The following is a 19498-nucleotide window of genomic DNA, read 5'->3' as shown; positions in this document are numbered from 1 at the left end:
TGGTCACCATGACATGCTAGATAGTGCCATTGAAGCAGCACAATTGTTCTCCATTCCATAGCTGCGTCATTTTGGTACCATTTTTAAAGTCTTAGCAGAGCAATTCTTAACTCCTAGCGAGGAGCAGCAGGGCAGAGTGGCTGATGGATTGCTGCATCCCAGAACCCCGCTGGCTCATGCCAACCAGAAAAGAAACGCATGGGGAGAGGATGGCTCTGGTGTGTCCAAGTAGCCAAATAGGGCCCCAGATATACTAGCCAGCTCTGGTCTGTCCCCATAACACAATGTTTTAGGTCCCTATACTAGTAGCATTCCATCTGCTGTCCTTTCTAAGGGGCCTCTGCATACTTGCTAGTGTAGGCCAGTGAATGGGCACATTTGCTATATCCATCACCAACAATCAGTGGTTAAGCACTGTCTGTGGGCCTCCGTCTGTCTCGGGAGACAACGGAAGACCTTTGGGGGGTAAAGTCAAACTGTTGGAGAGTTACAGTGCCTGCCATGACCGTAGAGACCAATATGGGAGAGACATGTTTTGTTGCAGCTGGGGCAGATGAAAGCGTCCGATTGTGCTGCTGCAGATGCACCAGGGCGTTTCTTCTCTCTGTGCTCCTCCCAGCGCTCATTCCTCCTCTGGTCACTGCTGTGGATACACAACCTGTCTGCAGGAACTGCGACTGTCTGCAAGGGGTTCCCACGCAGTGGGGTTGATGTTGCCAGCCTTCGTGTCACGTTTACAGACATCTTTGCAACATGGAGTTGGTTTGCCAACCCAGCAAAGACACTGAGCATGAAATAATATGAAAAACAAACAAACATATAAACAACTTTGATAAACTTTCCTGATGATTGATGGTCCTTTGACCCAGGAACGGCAACATAGGCTGCAATCCCAACACACTTACCGGGCAGTAAGCGTCACTGAATTAAACAGGACTTACTTCTGAGTAGATAGACAAAGGGCTGAAGTGATAATCAGTCAACAGATAGGAGATGATGACGGAAGAAATCCACTGCACTGGCCTTGCTTGTAGCCTTGGGAAATGTTCTCATCTCAAAGCTGTTTTGTGTTCTCTGTGCTTTTACGAGAAAGATTAGCTTGGGTCAGTGCTATTTTTCTAGAAAAAGAGGTGTCGGAACTCACCACAAATGCCTCCCTTCTTCTCTTATAATGGCAATGGTGCCCACCTGAGAGGTGCCAGAACTGTCAAAAGTCAAAGTCAAAGTTTATTAGATTTGTGAGGTCCATGCCTTTACACAAAATACCATAAAACATTATTAAAAGATAAACAATAAAATTATAAAAATAAGCTAAAATTCATGCCATGCTGTCCCAGCAAGGAAACTACCCAAAAAAACCTCGCTCTGGTGCAAGTTCTGGTGAGTTCAGGCCAGGGCCGTCTTAAACATATCCGGCACCGTGGTGCAAAGCTCCTTCCAGTGCCCCTCCCCGTTTCCCAGAGTTTTTTAGGGAGGACGGCACTGCCAGCGGGGCTGGAGGAGGCGGGCAGCAGCTGGAGGGTGGCTCCTCCGGAAGGGAAAAGGCGGAGGCTGGATGTGGTGCCTCCTGGCTCAGCTGGCCACTTCGTGCTGCGGTGGCCACGGCAGACGGAGACTCTGGGCACGGCATGGCGCTGCTTCGGAGTGGCATGGCGGAGGTGGGCGAGGGCAGTGAGCTGATGCCGGGAGGCGCCGCGTCCAGCCTCCACCTCTTCCCTGGTGCCCTCCAGAACTTGGCGCCCCGGTGCCCCATGCCACCAGCCTCTATGGGTAAGACGTCCCTGGTTCAGGCTGAAAAAAAACCCTGGTTAGGTTAATATGACCAGTAGTGCCTATGGAGCATTGGCACACCACTCCCTGAGCAGCAGCACTCCCCAATTCTTTCCTGCAGTTGTGGTGTGATTCTGCTGCTAAAAAGGCTAATGCATTTCAAGGTTGCATCAACAAAAGTGTAGCGTCCAGATTGCAACACGTTTTGCTATAGTATTGGTCCATCTATGGACATGATTCAGATGGGCGTCCTGCATAGAATGTGGACTACCATTTGTCTATCTGTTTGTGCAGCTGCCGCGTTCTTACTGTATGGCTCAAATTTTGGTTTTTCTATTAATAGTAATAGACATATTTGCACGACTTACTCTTTTGCAAAGCTGTTTTGCAGTCTGCTATACCACGATAAATCACTGGTATGAAAGAAAAAAAAAACATTGTCCAGTAGCACCTTAAAGGTAAAGGGACCCCTGACCATTAGGTCCAGTCATGATCGACTCTGGGGTTGCGGCGCTCATCTCGCTTTATTGGCCAGCGTACAGCTTCCAGGTCATGTGGCCAGCATGACTAAGCCACTTCTGGTGGACTAGAGCAGCGCACAGAAAAGCCGTTTACCTTCCCGCCGGAGCGGTACCTATTTATCTACTTGCACTTTGACGTGCTTTCGAACTGCTTGGTTGGCAGGAGCTGGGACCAAGCAACCGGAGCTCACCCCATCGCGGGGATTCAAACCGCCTACCTTCTGATCGGCAAGTCCTAGCCTCTGTGGTTTAACCCACAGCGCCACCCACATCCCATCCAGTAGCACCTTAGAGACCAACTGAGTTTGTTCTTGGTATAAGGTTGACTCAATGGGTATGGTAAACCTCTTGACGACTGTTAACGACTGCAATTAGTCCTACAGGAAAAAGCAAGGGATAGTATGCAGATTAATTAGTCATTGAGTCAATCACCCATCTCCTACTACCCTCCTGAGAAAAACCCTACCCCACCTTCCCACTATATATATGAGGGTCTGGTGACTTCTGTTTCAGTGTATCTGAAGAAGTGTGCATGCACACAAAAGCTTATACCAAGAACAAACTTAGTTGGTCTCTAAGGTGCTACTGAACAATTTTTTTAATTTTTAAATATATTTTGACTGCATCAGACCTACACGGCTACCTACCTGAATCTGTTATGAAAGAAGACAATGGAAGATTATTAGGAAACCGGCAGTTGTGATTTGTTATGAAAACTGAGTACATAAGGGTCTGGCTATGCATTGTTCCCCTCACATTTTTCAAATTAATTGTAGTAAAGTTTGTTGTCTTTTTAATAACATGCTGTGAAATAAATACAACTGGATCACACCTGTAATATTCAAGCACAGGATGTATAGTAATCTCAAATAGTCAGTTCATTCTGCTATGATTTCATTTATGTTTCCCCCTCTTACTAACATTTCATTTATCCCATTCAAGAACATGGAAAACGGCAGCTGGCAGTTTACAGTCACAGGCAAACAAGCCAACAAATCACTCTACAGTGGTACCTTGGGTTACAGACGCTTCAGGTTACATCACTTCAGGTTACAGACTCCGCTTACCCAGAAATAGTACCTCGGGTTAAGAACTTTGCTTCAGGATGAGAACAGAAATTGTATGGTGGTGGCATGGTGGCAGCGGGAGGCCCCATTAGCTAAAGTGGTACCTCAGGTTAAGAACAGTTTCAGATTAAGAACAGACATCCAGAACGAATTAAGTTCTTAACCCAAGGTACCACTGTACTTAAGAGTGCAATAGGGTTGCAATCCAGTCCAGCCCTAACTGGAAATAAGTCCCATTGAATATAGTGGACTTTGTTGAGTTAAAAACAAGCAATGGATGGGCCAGCTATCAAAAACCAGCCTTTTGCCTGGTACATGCTGAAGGTCAGCTCCCCTCAGTTCATTCTGTACGATCAAATCCGGAGACAGAATGAAAAAATGGACCTAAAATCTGTACAAACAAGGCGTCAGTGTCTGCCAGAATATGAAAACAAAGATAACTTTATTTTGCTGGTTTAGAGCTTGGTTACTGTTGTTGGCTGAGACTTGAGCTATAGACTTTTGCTTTTGTCCTGAACTCTGTTGAATGAGGCAAGGCACTTTCTCAGCTTCCCTCTCCCATCTGCAATATTGAAGTAAAAAAGGTAAAGGGACCCCTGACCATTAGGTCCAGTCGTGGCCGACTCCGGGGTTGCGGCGCTCATCTTGCTTTATTGGCCGAGGGAGCCAGTGTACAGCTTCCGGGTCATGTGGCCAGCATGACTAAGCCACTTCTGGCGAACCAGAGAAGCACAGAAACGCTGTTTACCTTCCCGCTGGAGTGGTACCTATTTATCTACTTGCACTTTGGCGTGCTTTCGAACTGCTAGGTTGGCAGGAGCAGGGACCGAGCAACAGGAACTCAGCCCGCCATGGGGATTCGAACCGCCAACCTTCTGATTGGCAAGTCCTAGGCTCAGTGGTTTAACCCACAGCGCCACCCGCGTCCCTAATATCGAAGTAATACTGACCTATTAAGATGATCCTCATCAAACTTCCCCTCTCTCAGCCATCACCTGGCAGCTGCCACTCCACCAGCTCTGCGGGAAGACCAGCTCCATCAGGTGCCTCCTGCCCAAGCTGTGCCTATGCCATTTAATAATTTGTGCCAATTTGCCTTTTTTCCTTTTCCCTCCCTGTCCCTTTTTCCTTTTGTGCTGTGTATTTTAGGTTGTAAACCTGCAGTGTCTTGTTTTATGTTTTCTGCTCTGGGAGGCTTTTTTTTGGCCGAAGGTATCAGGGTGGTGCAATGCGTAGCCCTCGAGACCTTTTCTGGCCCCCCTCAGCAACACTTGGTGCATCCTGCTCGGGCATCAAATTTTGGGCTCACTCCCGCCCCCCCTGTTGTGACAAAGCAGGGGGCGGCCTTTAGGTTTCCTGTCAAAGTACACTTGCGGCTCACTTGGTATGGAAAGTTGGGCTGCCCAGGTCTATATAAATAACCAATAAACAGCCAATAATAATGTGAAGCACTTTATAAAATGTTCAGAGGACTTTATAAATGTTAGGTATTTCCATGGTGTGCTGCAGAAGCCCCTGTTGTGGCCTCATTTCATTCCATCTGAAGGAATGTAAATCTGTCAATTTTTGACGGTGGTAAAACTGGGAATAAGCCCGTGCTTTAAGGCTGATTCTGTGCTGTCTCTGCAAGAGCAAGCCATAGGCATGAAGTCATGCTTCAAGAAAGGAGATTCCGCCCCAAAATCCAACTATTCTGGACAACAGCCATACAAGAAATATGTAAAATAACTAAGCAAGTACAGTGGAACCTTGGGTTACATACGCTTCAGGTTACACACTCTGCTAACCCAGAAACTTTGCTTCAGGATAAGAAGGCGTGGTGGCAGCAGGAGGCCCCATGAGCTAAAGTGGTGCTTCAGGTTAAGAACAGTTTCAGGTTAAGAACTGACCTCTGGAACGAATTAAGTTCTTAACCCAAGGCACCACTGTATTAGAAATCACCCCAGAACTGGCTCTACTAAACATATTCCAAGACAATAATGCCCACTCACATCACAAAGAACTCATAACCCACCTACTTTCAGCAGCCAGAAACACCATAACCAGACACTGGAGAGACCTGTCAGGAGTAAGCATGGACCAATGGTACCAAATAGTATGGGAAACAGCCCTACTAGAAAAATTAACCAATAAACTGAAACTGACACGGGGACAAATAGAAGACGATACCTTCACCCCGGTATGGCTCCCTTTTATCACATACACAGCCCAACAAGACAATGGCAATAATCTACCAACAGCATACGAATCAATATGGCTAACCTGATTCAAAAGCACCCACCCCACTTAAAGACAAAAACAAAGTTCAACACAGCCAATCACAAACAAGCAACCGCACCCTAGGGCAACCCCAATTTCTCTCACCACCAAAGGAAAACAAGCGAATAGCAAAGAGAACCCACACAAACGATGCTGACACAAAAACCGACACATACATTAAGCAAAATAGAAATATCGCCTCCCGACCCCACCCCCACCCCCACCCACCATGGCCCCCTACACCTCTTCTCCCCTTTTTTCTTCCTAATGTAACCCTAATGTCCCAACAAATGAAACTGACCTATGGAAAATGTAACTTGAAAAAAGAGACATTGCGCATACCTTTGTAAACCAAGAAAACTTTAATAAAATATTGTTTAAAAGAAAAGAAAAGAAGGGAGATTCTGACTAAACATCAGGAAGAACTTTCTGACCTTGCCATTCGACTGTGGAACGGACGCCCTCAGAAGGTGGTGGACTCTCCCTCCTTGGAGAATTTTAAGCCAAGATTGGATGGCCGTCTGTCATCAGAGGTGGTTTTTAGGGTAGCGCCACCACAATGCCGAAGAACTGAGTGCGAGAGCCGCGAATTTTAGCGTTCCACAGGGCACCACTGAAATTCGAGAGCCCAAAGTCTGCCACTGCTGTCCTGGATGTTTTAGTTAAAGAGACCCGTGGCGTCCTTCTACGATTCTCGCCAGGGGTGCCAACTTGAATAAAATGGGGGGGGGGGGAGAGAAGGTAAGCTCTGCCCTGCAAAATCGATCACAAGATGTGGAACGCAAACACCGTTTGAATGAACCCATGAACATTTTTTGCAGGGGGGCAGCTCCCTCAAATATTTTATGGGGGGGCAAAGGGACCTCAGCTCCTAGGAGTCGGCGCCTGATTCTCATTGTAGCTCAAAAAAAAAAGAGTGATGCTTGACATATACCCTGGGACAGCTCAGCTGGTAGAACATGAGGCCCTTAATCTCTTTTTTAAAATAACGAATTCTATTAAATCTTCCAAATTATTACATAACTCCAGTCATCTATATCGTTTGGGGTTTTTTGTTCCACATTTTCTTGACTTCCATTCCCTCCTTCCCTGATGTTGTTTTTCCCCCATTCCCTCTTAAGGCCTGCATTAAAACACACCTACATTTATTTTCTAAGCCCTCCAAATCCATTCTCTACATTCTCAAATCCTGCATGTGATTTTGCATAAGAATGATAATTTGATAGGTAGTACGCCAATGGTTTCTATGAAACTACGACACTCCTAAGGTCAGGGTCGTGGATTCGAGTCCCATTTTGGGAGATTCCTGTATGGCAGGGGGTTGGACTAGATGACCCTTGTGATCCCTTCCCAACTTTACAAGTCTATGATTCTTGGGGCTCGAGGAGGAGGAGGAGGACTATGAAGAGTTCCTCGCCAAAGACGATATGATACGATACGATATCTTTATTGTCATTGTCCCTTGCGGAACAATGAAATTGAAAACTACATAAAACTACATTATAACTACATAAAACTACATAAAAGCTACATAAAACTGCTACAAAACTACATAAAACATTCAAAACCCCCTAAAAACTCTAAAACCCCATTTTAAAAAACACTATACTACAGAGACCCCTTATGCTGCGTTTAGAACCAGAATTGCGTTTAGAACCAGAATTGGGCTGATTTAGATGAAGATGAAGATGCTCATGTGCGGCAAAACAATTGGAATGATGACAACGTGGAAGATGATTTCTTCAATCAGCTAAGAGATGAATTAGAAAAAAACACATGGCTACAAGATGGAAACCTTACAGCTTTCAGCGATGCTGTGGACTGAAATGGGACTGTATCATAGGTGCCAAATCCCCAGGGCCCTGGGTGCCTGAGCACCTACAAAATTCCCCATGAAGGGACAGGGCACCCACAAATTTCAGTGCCAACTCCCTTGGGACCCGCATGCCTGAGCACCAACAAAATTCCCCATGCAGGGGCAGAGCACCCACAAATTTCGGTGCCATGGCCATGCACGCTCTCCTGGCACTCCTGGGATGAACGGACCTCCGGAACGAATTAAGTTCTTAACCAGAGGTAACACAGTATATTGAACAGAAAAATGTTACAAAATGCTAGCTGGAAGCAGAAATACTAGATTGTCCATTATCTAACCCTCCCCCGCCCGCCCATTGTTTCGTGTCCGGATGTTCACTTTTTGAAATATGGGAACCCTAAAAAAGAAAACGAAAAAGAAGACGTTTCCTTCCTAATGCCCAGTGGCCATCTGGCAGGGGCTTCTCTCTAGGAAATTAATAAAGGGAGGTGGGCGAGGAAGCAGAGGACGGAAATGAGAAGTGCGGAAAGTCGTGTGCGTGTGGATGAGTCAGAGGCGGAGGGTCTCCTCTCGCTCTATAAAGCGCGCCTGGCGAAGGTTGCGGCTCAGCGCTCCAGCCGCCAGTCCTCTTCGCGCTCGACGGCGCGTCTCTGCAGGACTCCGAACCGACAGAAGGGCGGGACGAGGCGGCGGCCAAAGGCAGGCGGGGGCGCGCTTTCGCCATGAGGCTCCGCGGGCTGCTGCCCGTCGTGCTGCTGCTGCTGACGACCGAGCTGACCTTCCGGAGCTCCCCGGCGGCCGGAGCCTCGGCATCCCCCCAAGACGGCGAGTACGCCGTGAGGCTGTGCGGGAGAGAGTTCATCCGCGCCGTCATCTTCACCTGCGGAGGGTCGCGCTGGAGAAGGGTTGCCGAGCGGACCACGGAGCAGGCACCACTCGACGCCGCCAGGGCGCGCGCTGGTAAGACGCTCGCGAGGCGCCGTCGGGGGTCGCGGGGGGTCGGGGGCGTCTCTCGCCTTCCACAGTGGGCGGTCATTATTGTTAATAATAAAAATAATAATAATAAATTAGACGAAGCGCTGTGACTCTTCCCGCTGAAACTTGGTGCCATACGAACATCTCCAGTATCCAACCTCGTCTTCGAAATACCAGGAAAAGTACAGATTCCCGGGGAAGGAGGGGAGTTTTCTCTGTTCGCCTCACGCGCAAACTTTCAAGATCCTCGCTTCTAAAGCAGGATTTAGGTCGCGATCCTGTAGAGTAGACCCATGTCTGGGGATAGGTTCCCCCCTCCATGGAGCTCGAGAGAACCATTTGGAGACTCGTGCGTAAAGACGCATTGCCAAGTCCGTTCTCCCGAGCTGGATGTGGAACAGCACCCACGAGGGTCATCTAGTCCGACCCTCTGCCTCTGCACTGAAGGAATCTTTTGCTCAGCAGTGGGAATCGAACCCACGACCCTGAGACGAGGAGGCTGCTGCTCGACGCGAGCTATCCATAGGGCCGCTTCTCAACACAAAACGCATCGCCAAAGATCGAAACATCAAGAGCGCCCCGCCACTTTGCTTTCCCTACCCTTTAGTATACAGTGGTACCTCGGGTTACATACGCTTCAGGTTACAGACTCCGCTAACCCAGAAATACTACCTCAGGTTAAGAACTTTGCTTCAGGATGAGAACAGAAATTGCGTGGCGGCAGCAAGAGGCCCCATTAGCTAAAGTGGTGCTTCAGGTGAAGAACAGTTTCAGGTTAAGAACGGACCTCCGGAACGAATTAAGTACTTAACCTGAGGTACCACTGTAAAAGCAATGATGGTAATTTTATTATTTCTGTGCCAACCATCTGACTGGATTGCCCCAGGAAAATATCCGTATAAAAACCACAATGAAACGTCAAACATGAAAAACTTACAGGGCTGCCTTTTAAAAGTCGTGCAGTTGTTTCTCTGTTTGACATCTGATGAGAGGGCATAGCTGTCAACTTTTCCCTTTTCTTGCGAGGAATCCTATTCGGAATAAGGGAATTTCCCTTTAAAAAAAGGAAACGTTGACAGCTGTGTGAGAGGGCATTTCCTAGGGCAGGCTCCACAGCACCTCTCAGTATACCGTCTTTACCTCGTTGTTTCTGAGTCGCTAAAGCTTTAGCTCCCCAAAACTGTAAATTGCCACTGTTGTATTTGTTTGAAAGTGGATCTAGGGAGCATCATTCTCACCTGAAGCCCCTGTTGTTGTTTAGTCGTGTCCGACTCTTCGTGACCCCATGGACCTAAAGCCCCTGCAAAAACTGGAAACACAGAGTGGTAGGCAGCAGTGGCGTAGCGTGGGGGGTGCAGGGGGGGCCGGCCGCACCGGGCGCAACATCTGGGGTTAGGGCAAATCCACAGGTTAGGGGGCGCAAATCCACGGGTTAGGGGGCGCAAATCCATGGGTTAGGGGGCGCAAATTACTTGCCTTGCCCCGGGTGCTGACAACCCACGCTACGCCACTGGTAGGCAGCTCACTGATCTTGAGAATAAGGCGGTGACATGTTAGTTTTCCCCTAAACTTCAAGGAGGCAGATGCAAAAAAGTGATATCCAGTTTTAGGCTGCCATTGTGCCTTGCTCTAGTTTAACCTCAGATTACTCTTCGAAACACTAGCAAGCGTGAATACATACAAAAGCAACTTCTCATTTAAAATAAATTGGAGGGGGGGAGGCAAATGAAATACGTATAATCCAGCCAAAGTTAAGTCTTTCAAATGTCTTGCTGATTTCAGTGGTGCTTGTGCATTCTCTTCGTTTGATTTCAAGGAGACTTAAGACTTGTGGAATTTGCATACCACCCCCCAACTTGTTTGAATTGCAAATACTCTCTGTGTGTGTGTGTGTGCTTGCACCACACATAATCTATTGTTTCCTGTGATGAGAGTGGGTAACAAGTAAAAGATTGCCTGTTGCTCACAGCTTCTCTGATTGACATGCTCAACTGGTTAACTAATTCATAAAGAAATGTCTTGGGCGAGTGCTTGCAGATTATTTTAATACAATATTAAGTGGTAGAATGAAAGTATATAGCAGTTCTACTATAAAGCCCCAGCATATGCTATAAATCTTGATTTAGACACTTGATTTAGGCCAGAAGCAGTTTGATCAATAAAAGGAACTTAGCATGGGGATTTGCCCCAGTTTGAAGATGAGCACCAAGGAAGGTAATAACAGCTATTTTAATTAGGACTTCCAATATTCATGTGCCTTTAAATTTCAACTATCCTTTTGAGGAAAAGACTGGAAACTCAAACATCTAAATCGAGGACTTATAAAAAACATTCTACCACATATACTGGCACAATCTCATTTTATATAGCTGTTGCATCTGCAAATGTACATTTTTCTGCTGTATATACCGGAAATGCCATATCAAAATTCAGTTGAAGCATGAATGAGTTACAGAAATTGGGGGGTTAGAGTTCAAAACTCAGCCGCATCCAACTCTCAGATAAATTCCAAGTTTTAAAATGATGTATTGGGAATTTCCAATAGTGATGTTTGGCAAACAGGTGTTCTTTTTTAAAAAGCAAAATATGCTGGATATTCTGCATGATTACCTAGTAAATAGACCTACTGAATTAAATATGGCAATAATAACTCAACCTGTATTATAGAATCGGTGAGCTTTTCGGAAACGTGGTGTGAAAAATCATAAGTGGTCTAAAATGGGGAAGGGTCAGTGCCCTATCTCTAAATCACAACCTTACTACATGCTCAATATTTCAAGGTAAAGACACTTTAGCTATAAGAAAATGATGTGGTTGTGTCTTTTGACTGGGATAATTATACTTTCCTGTTTCCTGTAATATATTTCTATTCTTCAGATCCCTACCTCTTTACAGGAATCACATTTTGAGTCCCAGATTCTAGCAGCGAACTTAGAACATTTGCTCAGCAATTTCTTTTTGTACTTGAAATGTTTATGGGTTAAAAAAACCCCAATTGTTGAATAATAAAGCATCAGGTATATTTGGGACTTGTTAAAATAAGATGTATTGTTTAGCCAGGGTTGCCATACGCTCAGAATTCCCATACATAGCCCGCAATCAGCCATCGGAAGCAGTGTCCGGGCTGAAATGTCTGGGAAAATCTGGACATACAGCAACCCATGTCAGGAAAAACCTCAACAATTTTGGGTAAAACCAAAAAAGCTCAACAACTTTGCCCATAAAAGCTCAACAACAATATGGCAGCCCTAGTTCAGTTAGCAAAATTTGCATATCACTACTTATCCTTGCAAGCTGCTCCTGAAATATTTTGGTGAACCAGTGGGGTAAAATGTGTATAGGTAAATGCATGAATAATACTCACAGTATCGCTAACAAATTTCTTCCGGAAAACTCAGTAGACATTTTACAAGGGGTCGCCTTTTGATAGTTTCCTTTGTTTTACCTTAACAGAGTTTCTTCAAACTAGCACGGACAAAGGACTGGATAATATTAACTTGCAGTCTGTCTTGGATCCTGAACTGGAGCAACTGCAAAGCATCGGTCAACAAGCTGGAAAGCCGTCGCTGAAAGACTTTTTAAATTTATATGATTATTTTAATGAATATGTTCCTACTTCCAGTGAATACAATGAATACATCCGTCAACTGGGAGATGCAGCCCACGAAAGGAGAAGCGAAACTGGGTTTGCCAAGTCCATCAGCTCATATAGCTTCCCTTTGGTCAAACAGCCTAGAATAAAGCGTGCAACCCCTGTGGGGCTGGCTGGACTGTGCTGTAATTGGGGATGTACCAAAACTGAGATTAGTAGATTGTGTTAAGAATACCTTTATATTTGCACATCCAATTTTTCAGGAACACCCAAAACTCAGTGTTGTTTGCAGTGCTTTTTAATTGAATACTGCCTGTACGAAAAAGAAGATTGCTGATTTGTAATCTATTTTGTCTCCAAATTATTGATGGTGTCCTGGTTTCCTGTAAAAAAAACCCCACATGAACTGCCATTATAATTATGTTTTGCACTAAATGTATTTGCATTTTGTTGTGCATTCATTTTCCTACTCCAATTCTTCTAAAATTATGCTGATTTCTGTGCCACATTTGCCACACTGAAGAGAGAAACCCAACCTTTGATTAAAGTGTTATATAGTCTACATTCAATGTGCATGTGTGAAATTGAAAGCTAATGGATATAACTCAGCCAGGGATATATTTTCCTATGTGTTCCCAATGTGCCGGACTTCCATAAACACAAAGCTAAATACATACAATAAAATGTAGTTGTCCTAGATTAACTGGGGCATGAGCTGTACTGGTTACACATTGCACATAAAAGTGAAGAGGCTCTGTCAGGGAACTGCCATCAGCTCAGAGGCGAGAGGTGGAAGGGCAGCTGGGTTACAGGGAGCCTCCAAAGATCGTGAGAAGCAGCACTTCCTCCGCGGAGGAAGGAAGTCCCACCTCTAGTGAGGAAGAGATGCTGGGCTTGGAGGATGCAAGAGAGAGCCAAGACACCGTGCATGAGCAAGGCGGGGGTAAGGCAGGTCCCCCTTTAGCCACGCCCTCCCTGCGCAGTAGGTTTATGCGCAGAGAGGGGAGGCGTCGGATGGGGGTCAAGAGACTACTCTGCTGGGGAAAGTTTAAGGACCGCCCACTCTCAGATTCTGCTAGTGACCGAGCAAGACATGGAATCGAGATGTTCTGCACTGTAAATGTTTTTGCACCGGTAATAAAGCCTTTGAAAAGACCCGTGGGGATCTTGCCTGTTCGCTCTCAAGCAATCATGCCAGTAGGCATAACAGGCTCATTCAAATACAGTAGTACCTCGGGTTACATACGCTTCAGGTTACAGACTCCACTAACCCAGAAATAGTGCTTCACGTTAAGAACTTTGCTTCAGGATGAGAACAGAAATTGTGCTCTGGCAGCGCGGCGGCAGCAGGAGGCCCCATTAGCTAAAGTGGTGCTTCAGGTTAAGAATGGACCTCTGGAACGAATTAAATACTTAACTCGAGGTACCACTGTACTATCATCTGAAGTCACCAACAACGCACAAACCACCCCAGGGCCATGGAGTGAATGGAAAGGTTTTGTTAATCCTTGCTCCATATTTCCTATCACCATACATCCCCATAGCTTTGGTTAAGAAGCCACAAACTTACTTAGATGAGAATCTGTGAATGTGGACCATATAGAAGATGCTCATTTCACTATCTGTATCCTGATAACCAAATTGTCACAATTTCCAGACGATTCTTCAGTTCTCAGATAATGTCTGAATGAGTATAGAAATACGATACCAGAAACGGAAGATATGGTATTTTTTAAAAAGGTAAAGGACCCCTGGACCGTTATGTCCAGTAAAAGGTGACTATGGGGTTGTGGCACTCATCTTGCTTTCAGGCCAAATGAGCCGGTGTTTGTCCACAGACAGCTTTCCGGGTCATGTGGCCAGCATGACTAAACCACTTCTGGTGCAATGGGACACAGTGACAGAAACCAGAGTGCACGGAAATGGCGTTTACCTTCCCACTGCAGCAGTACCTATTTATCTATTTGCACTGGCGTGCTTTCGAACTGCTAGGTTGGCAGGAGCTGGGACAGAGCACTGGGAACTCACTTTGTTGTGGGGATTCGAACTGCCAACCTTCCGATTGACAAGCCCAAGAGGCTCAGTGGTTTAGACCACAGTTCCACCTGCAGCCCAGATAAGGTATTAGGGGAAAGGGGGGGTGGCTATCCTGTACTTGTGTAGTCTTGCATCTTGGAGCTGAAATATTCTGAAAATCAAAGGCATCTGCTACTGTACTTTAAGATAACTCATGTTCTGATGATGAGAAAGTAGGTGAGGATCAGAAGGCACACAAAGTAGACAGCAGATACTGTATGTTAAGGCTGGACAGGTGTCTAAGTTTTGCATTTGTTGACTAGGACAAAGCTACCTGGTGACAATAGTGTGGATGATCTGATGCAGTTCTGCACCCAAGAAGTAATGATCAAACTACCGTATATGGACTTAAGTGCAATAAAGCTTGCATATGGAACCAGAAGACCAGTGTGAATGGACTGATGCAGTTCTGTACCCAATATAATAATTCCTATTGCTTTCATCCTGGCAAGTGTGGAGAGGCAATTTGGAGAGGGAAGCAATTCTATGTTTGCGAAAGCAATCTGAATCAATAATTCCCATTGCATTCATGATGGCAAGTGTGTTATGAATCACATCTGCAACCAAATATTTTATTTCCGTGGTGCTGGAGGTCAAAGAACCACAATTCTTTGCTCTCGTACTACTTTAATTAACAGTGGATAGTCTCTCTTAAGGAATTATAATTTCCATGGAAAGTACAGCATGAGATCCAAGACAAGTTCTAGAAGAGAACGGGTGTGGATGCATCTCAGCAAAACTACTGCAGAATTTTGCAATAGTTTGTGACAGAATTTTCCTCCCACAGCTGCTGAGCGCCGCCGTCCACGGATGAACTTTCCTGCCCTGCTCCGTCCGGGCGGCCCTGGTGTGTAGCAGTGCCGAGTCAGAGAGCAGGGGCGGGAACTCGCCGCCGGGAGAAATCACCTGCTGCGCCCTGGCCACAATGGGGAAGGGCGGGTGGGCGGTCAGCCTCCAGCCCTGGGCTTCCTTGGGATCCCAAGAGTGGGAAGGAGGTCAGCGGCGCCTGGCGCCTCCTGGCTCTCCTCCTCCTCCTCCACCCCCCGCGGAATCAGTGGGGAGAGCCCTGGACTGTGGGAAAGCATCCGGAGGCTTCCCATGAGTAGGGAAGACCCTGGCGCTGCAGAGCAGAACAGAGTCCTAGCGCCTCCGACGGGTGCTGGAGGCACGCAGGCACCAAGTCCCTGCTCCACCTTGCTTACCTCCCCACTCTCCCCTCCCCGGACTCTCCCAAAACTCTCTGCCAGGCGGCCTTGAGAGCGTAGCGCCCTGGCGCCATGCACCACTCGCTCCACCGGCTAGAGATGGCCCTGTTTTAAAGCATCTGAATGGCCAAGCCCAAAACTCTCTTTCTCAGAACAGCTCTGATCCCAGATCCGCTTGGATATGTAGCCATAGTATCATTGTCTTCTGCACCAATAACAATCCAGGTTGTCAAACCGGGGCTCACATGCCGTTCACCTTTACCTACTTGGGTGTCAAGGAATGATCCGGGATCAGCTTTGGCCACTAAGCAAACAGGAAGGTTCAGGCAGCTACCAGAGCTAGTAAATGTGCAGCTGGGCAAAAATGATCTGGAAAATAGAGAAGGCCTCAGCCTCAGCCTCACAGCCAGGTTGCACAATGACCAGCTGCTGTCCCACTCAAGCTCAGTCACTCTGCTCACCAACAGTGTCCCTTTGAGCTCCTGCTTTCCTAGCCAACAAATGCACACCTTCGCCTCCACCTGCCCAAACTTCACATGATGTCCATGTACTCTGGCTTCTACCTACTTTGTGCCTTCTGATCCTCTCCCTCACTCCTTTCTCATTATGATAACATGGAGATCTTAATGTACAGGAACAGGTGCCTTTGATTTTCAGACTATTTCACCCCCCACATGCAAGAATGCACAAGTACAGGACATCTTCGCTTTCCCTCGAAGGCCTTGTCTTCTTTTTCCAGATCACTGAGTGTTGCACCTTATTTAAAGGCCGGGCAGGTGGAGGCTGAGCTCAGTGTTTGCTGGCTAGGACAGAGACACCTGTGAGCTCAAAGGCAAACTGAGGGAGAGCAGAGTCAGTGACTGAGTGGAAATGGGCAAGATGAGCTTGGACCACCTCTTGCTATTGCTGTTAGTTACACTACCAATAGAAGTGCTGCCCCAACGCATAAGAAGACATTGTGCCCGCCATTACTTCAAGGCAGTTGAGTATATCTGTGAAACTTACAATCACGCAAGCTCCCTGCTGGACGATCTACGGTATTCCGGTCCCCCACGTGTTGGTAAGTCATTCAGCCAAAGTTGAGCTACCAGCCAGTCCTTCACCATGTAGCTTGCTGCTCTTTTGTATTCCTGTTCAAGAGAAGTAAGGTGGCTTCTATAATGGGATTTTACATATTTCGGGCCAAAGCTCCAGTTTTTAGTTAAAATCTGTATAAGTGGGTACAGGAAGAAAAGAAATGGATTAGAAAGCAGTTCGGTTTAATGCACAGTCTGCAGATGGATGTTTTGTTTTGTTTTTAACCCAAGTGAAATGATCCCTGGTCAGCTTTTGGAGAGGAAATGTTTCTTTTTTCTGCTGTAGTTGACGTTGGATTTTGGCTTTTTACGACTCAAAAGACAAGATTTGATTCCATTCAGAATTCATCAAGGATATCTAGTCTGACATAGCAGTAGTAGCCTGTGATTTAAATAAATAAAAGATAGTGGTCTTTTGTCAACCATCCTTTTTTTCTTGCAAAAGAAATGTGCATTTGTTTCTCGTTTGTTAATTGTTGTTGTTGTTTAGTCGTTTAGTCGTGTCCGACTCTTCGTGACCCCATGGACCAGAGCACGCCAGGCACTCCTGTCTTCCACTGCCTCCCACAGTTTAGTCAAACTCATGCTGGTAGCTTCGAGAACACTGTCCAACCATCTCATCCTCTGTCGTCCCCTTCTCCTTGTGCCCTCCATCTTTCCCAACATCAGGGTCTTTTCCAGGGAGTCTTCTCTTCTCATGAGGTGGCCAAAGTATTGGAGCCTCAGCTTCAGGATCTGTCCTTCCAGTGAGCACTCAGGGCTGATTTTCTTCAGAATGGAGAGGTTTGATCTTCTTGCAGTCCGTGGGACTCTCAAGAGTCTCCTCCAGCACCATAATTCAAAAGCATCAATTCTTCAGCGATCAGCCTTCTTTATGGTCCAGCTTTCACTTCCATACATCACTACTGGGAAAACCATAGCTTTAACTATACAGACCTTTGTGGCATCACCTTGCCAACAAAGGTCCATTTGTTAATACTAAGAGTCATCTTTCAGTATTGTAGTTCTGTTGAAATGGAAGTATGGAAATCTTTCTAGACTTTCGTAATGGTCAGACAATTTTCTGGTAGGACTTAGGTTTCCAACTGCTTCTGCTCTTCACAGGTATTTAAAGTGGGTTGTCCCTGAAGGTTGATGGAATCTGATAGATTCTTAAGGGTCTTTGGGGAGTTTGCAGCTAACATGGCTGGCATTCTCTCAAAGAACTAGTTACTCCATAGAATAGAGAACCGATTAATTATTTCACCATTACTTGCAAATGCCCTTTCTCACAGGGCACAGAGTCTTGCTGCTAATTTACTAGAGAGCTGGGGTCAATGAAGCAGATAGGGAAACAGCTTGAATCCAAGTGGCAGAAAATATCATGCGGACAGAAACACAAGAGCACATTGGCTTTGCAGAGAATGTATTACGATAAATCATTAAATTTATTTAGTTCTGAAAATTGTTAGGCACTCTGTTAAAAGCAGAGATAAAGAAATATTGTGAAGAATCAATGAATGTTCTCTGAGATGAGAGCCCAAACTTTGTAACATGCAATGCATTGATTTCAAATTATTTTAATTCCACTGTTAATCTTTATTTCTAAAAAATACAATTTGTTGGTACAAACCAGAAAATCGAATGAAGAGGACCAAGCAATGAATGATATTGTGCAGTGTTATCAATACTTGTTTCTCATCAATAGTAGTAGTACAATTAAAAAAAAAATTAAAAATTGATTACTTAAACAAACCACTCCAAAATCTATTCCCAGCAACCAATAAAACTAGCATTCCAATATGTCAACAATACTTTTCTTAGTTAAGATGCACGGAGGATTCAGAATTTATAAGGACTTTTGCAAACCAAAGTCAGATAAATTTTATTTAAAGTAACTGAGGCTGCAATCCCGGGCACACTTTGTATGTGAGTAGCACACATTTAATAGGACGTACTTCTGTCTGAGAAGGCCCTATGGGATGACGGCAATGGAAACCAAATCTTCTGTTTAACTGCATTTCCTGTATGCAATAGTTTCAGAAGATAAGCTGAGAAGCATAATGGTTTTGTCTTTCCTTTTCAGAGTTAGCTGAAGACCACCACCGACCCAATGCAGAGCCATCGCCGGGACATTTATTTGGTTCAAATAACCCTCGCAAGAATTCTATGGATGCAGCTGAGGAGAATGCTCAGCAGAAGATAAAATATCTAACAGGCATTGCTGGCCGTGTTAGATCAGGTTTCCCACAAGTCAAACGCTTCAAAAGACAAGAGATGTACCTGCCAAGGAAGTGTTGCACAGTGGGATGCACCGTGGAGGAAATTATTGATGCCCACTGTTAGAAATACTGGATCAGATGCAGTGCTGCTTGACCACTCTGTACACAAAGGAGAAGCACAGATGATTTTTAACCCCGTCTTGTATGCAATTAATTGTAGGCTTCTTAGTGCCTTGGAAAAATCTGGGGTGGTGTCTTTGCATTGTGACAGCAAACCATCGCAAAATTCTGTGGTGATTTTGCTGAGACGCATCCACACCCCTTCTCTTCTAGAACTTGTCTTGGATCTCATGCTGAACTTTCCATGGAAATTGTAATGCTTAAGGGAGACTATCCACTGTTAAATAAAGTAGTACGAGAGCAAAGGATTGTGGTTCTTTGACCTCCAGCACCACGGAAATAAAATATTTGGTTGCAGATGTGATTCATAACACACTTGCCATCATGAATGCAATGGGAATTATTCAGATTGCTTTAGCAAACATAGAATTGCTTCTCTCTCCAAATCTCATATTGTTACTGAAATATACTCAGAGTCGAGAGTGGATTTCATGCTCTTTATTCAGCTCATAGTGGTGAGGAGGGAATGAAAGTTTCCCCAAAGTATCTGCTTTATATACATTATTTATACAATGGGCTGCACGTGACTGGTTAATTCCAGAATTCTCCTGTAGGCCAATCAGGTTGTGGATTCACTTCCATCTGGAGCTGGATTGGGTGGTTCCTGCAGACCAATCAGACTGCTGCATTGTTCTAGGACCAATCAGACTGCTGCATTCTGAATCCTATTGTTCTAGGACCAATCAGACTGCTGCATTTTGGATCCTATTCAACTCAGTACATAACAGTTACCAAAGTTGCACACCCAAGAGGTAGCAAG

The 19498-nt window shown here is 45.6% G+C and overlaps 1 protein-coding gene and 1 long non-coding RNA gene across 2 annotated transcripts; both read left to right on the top strand.

Moving 5' to 3' along the window:
* Positions 1-8035: 8035 nt before the first annotated feature.
* On the top strand, positions 8036-12562 carry LOC310752936 (relaxin-3-like). Its single transcript, XM_083594115.1, has 2 exons — positions 8036-8393; positions 11862-12562. Exons 1-2 carry the CDS (start codon positions 8156-8158, stop codon positions 12227-12229), a joined length of 606 nt encoding a protein of 201 aa, XP_083450241.1. The 5' UTR covers positions 8036-8155; the 3' UTR covers positions 12230-12562.
* Positions 12563-15917: 3355 nt separating this feature from the next.
* On the top strand, positions 15918-18983 carry LOC310752387. Its single transcript, XR_014542932.1, has 2 exons — positions 15918-16341; positions 18423-18983. It is a non-coding gene; the product is annotated as an uncharacterized lncRNA (long non-coding RNA).
* Positions 18984-19498: the final 515 nt, after the last annotated feature.

The sequence above is a fragment of the Podarcis filfolensis genome (assembly GCF_964270895.1).
Source record: "Podarcis filfolensis genome assembly, chromosome: 17".
Taxonomy (NCBI): Eukaryota; Metazoa; Chordata; class Lepidosauria; order Squamata; family Lacertidae; genus Podarcis; species Podarcis filfolensis.
The sequence above is the reverse complement of the archived record's forward strand: the minus strand, read 5'-3'. Positions and strand labels throughout refer to the sequence as shown.

Coding starts and splice junctions, on each gene's coding strand:
- LOC310752936 (XM_083594115.1), top strand. CDS start 8,156: ATGAGGCTCCGCGGGCTGCTGCCCGTCGTGCTGCTGCTGCTGACGACC. Junction 8,394..11,861: donor CGCCGCCAGGGCGCGCGCTG/GTAAGACGCTCG, acceptor TTACCTTAACAG/AGTTTCTTCAAACTAGCACG.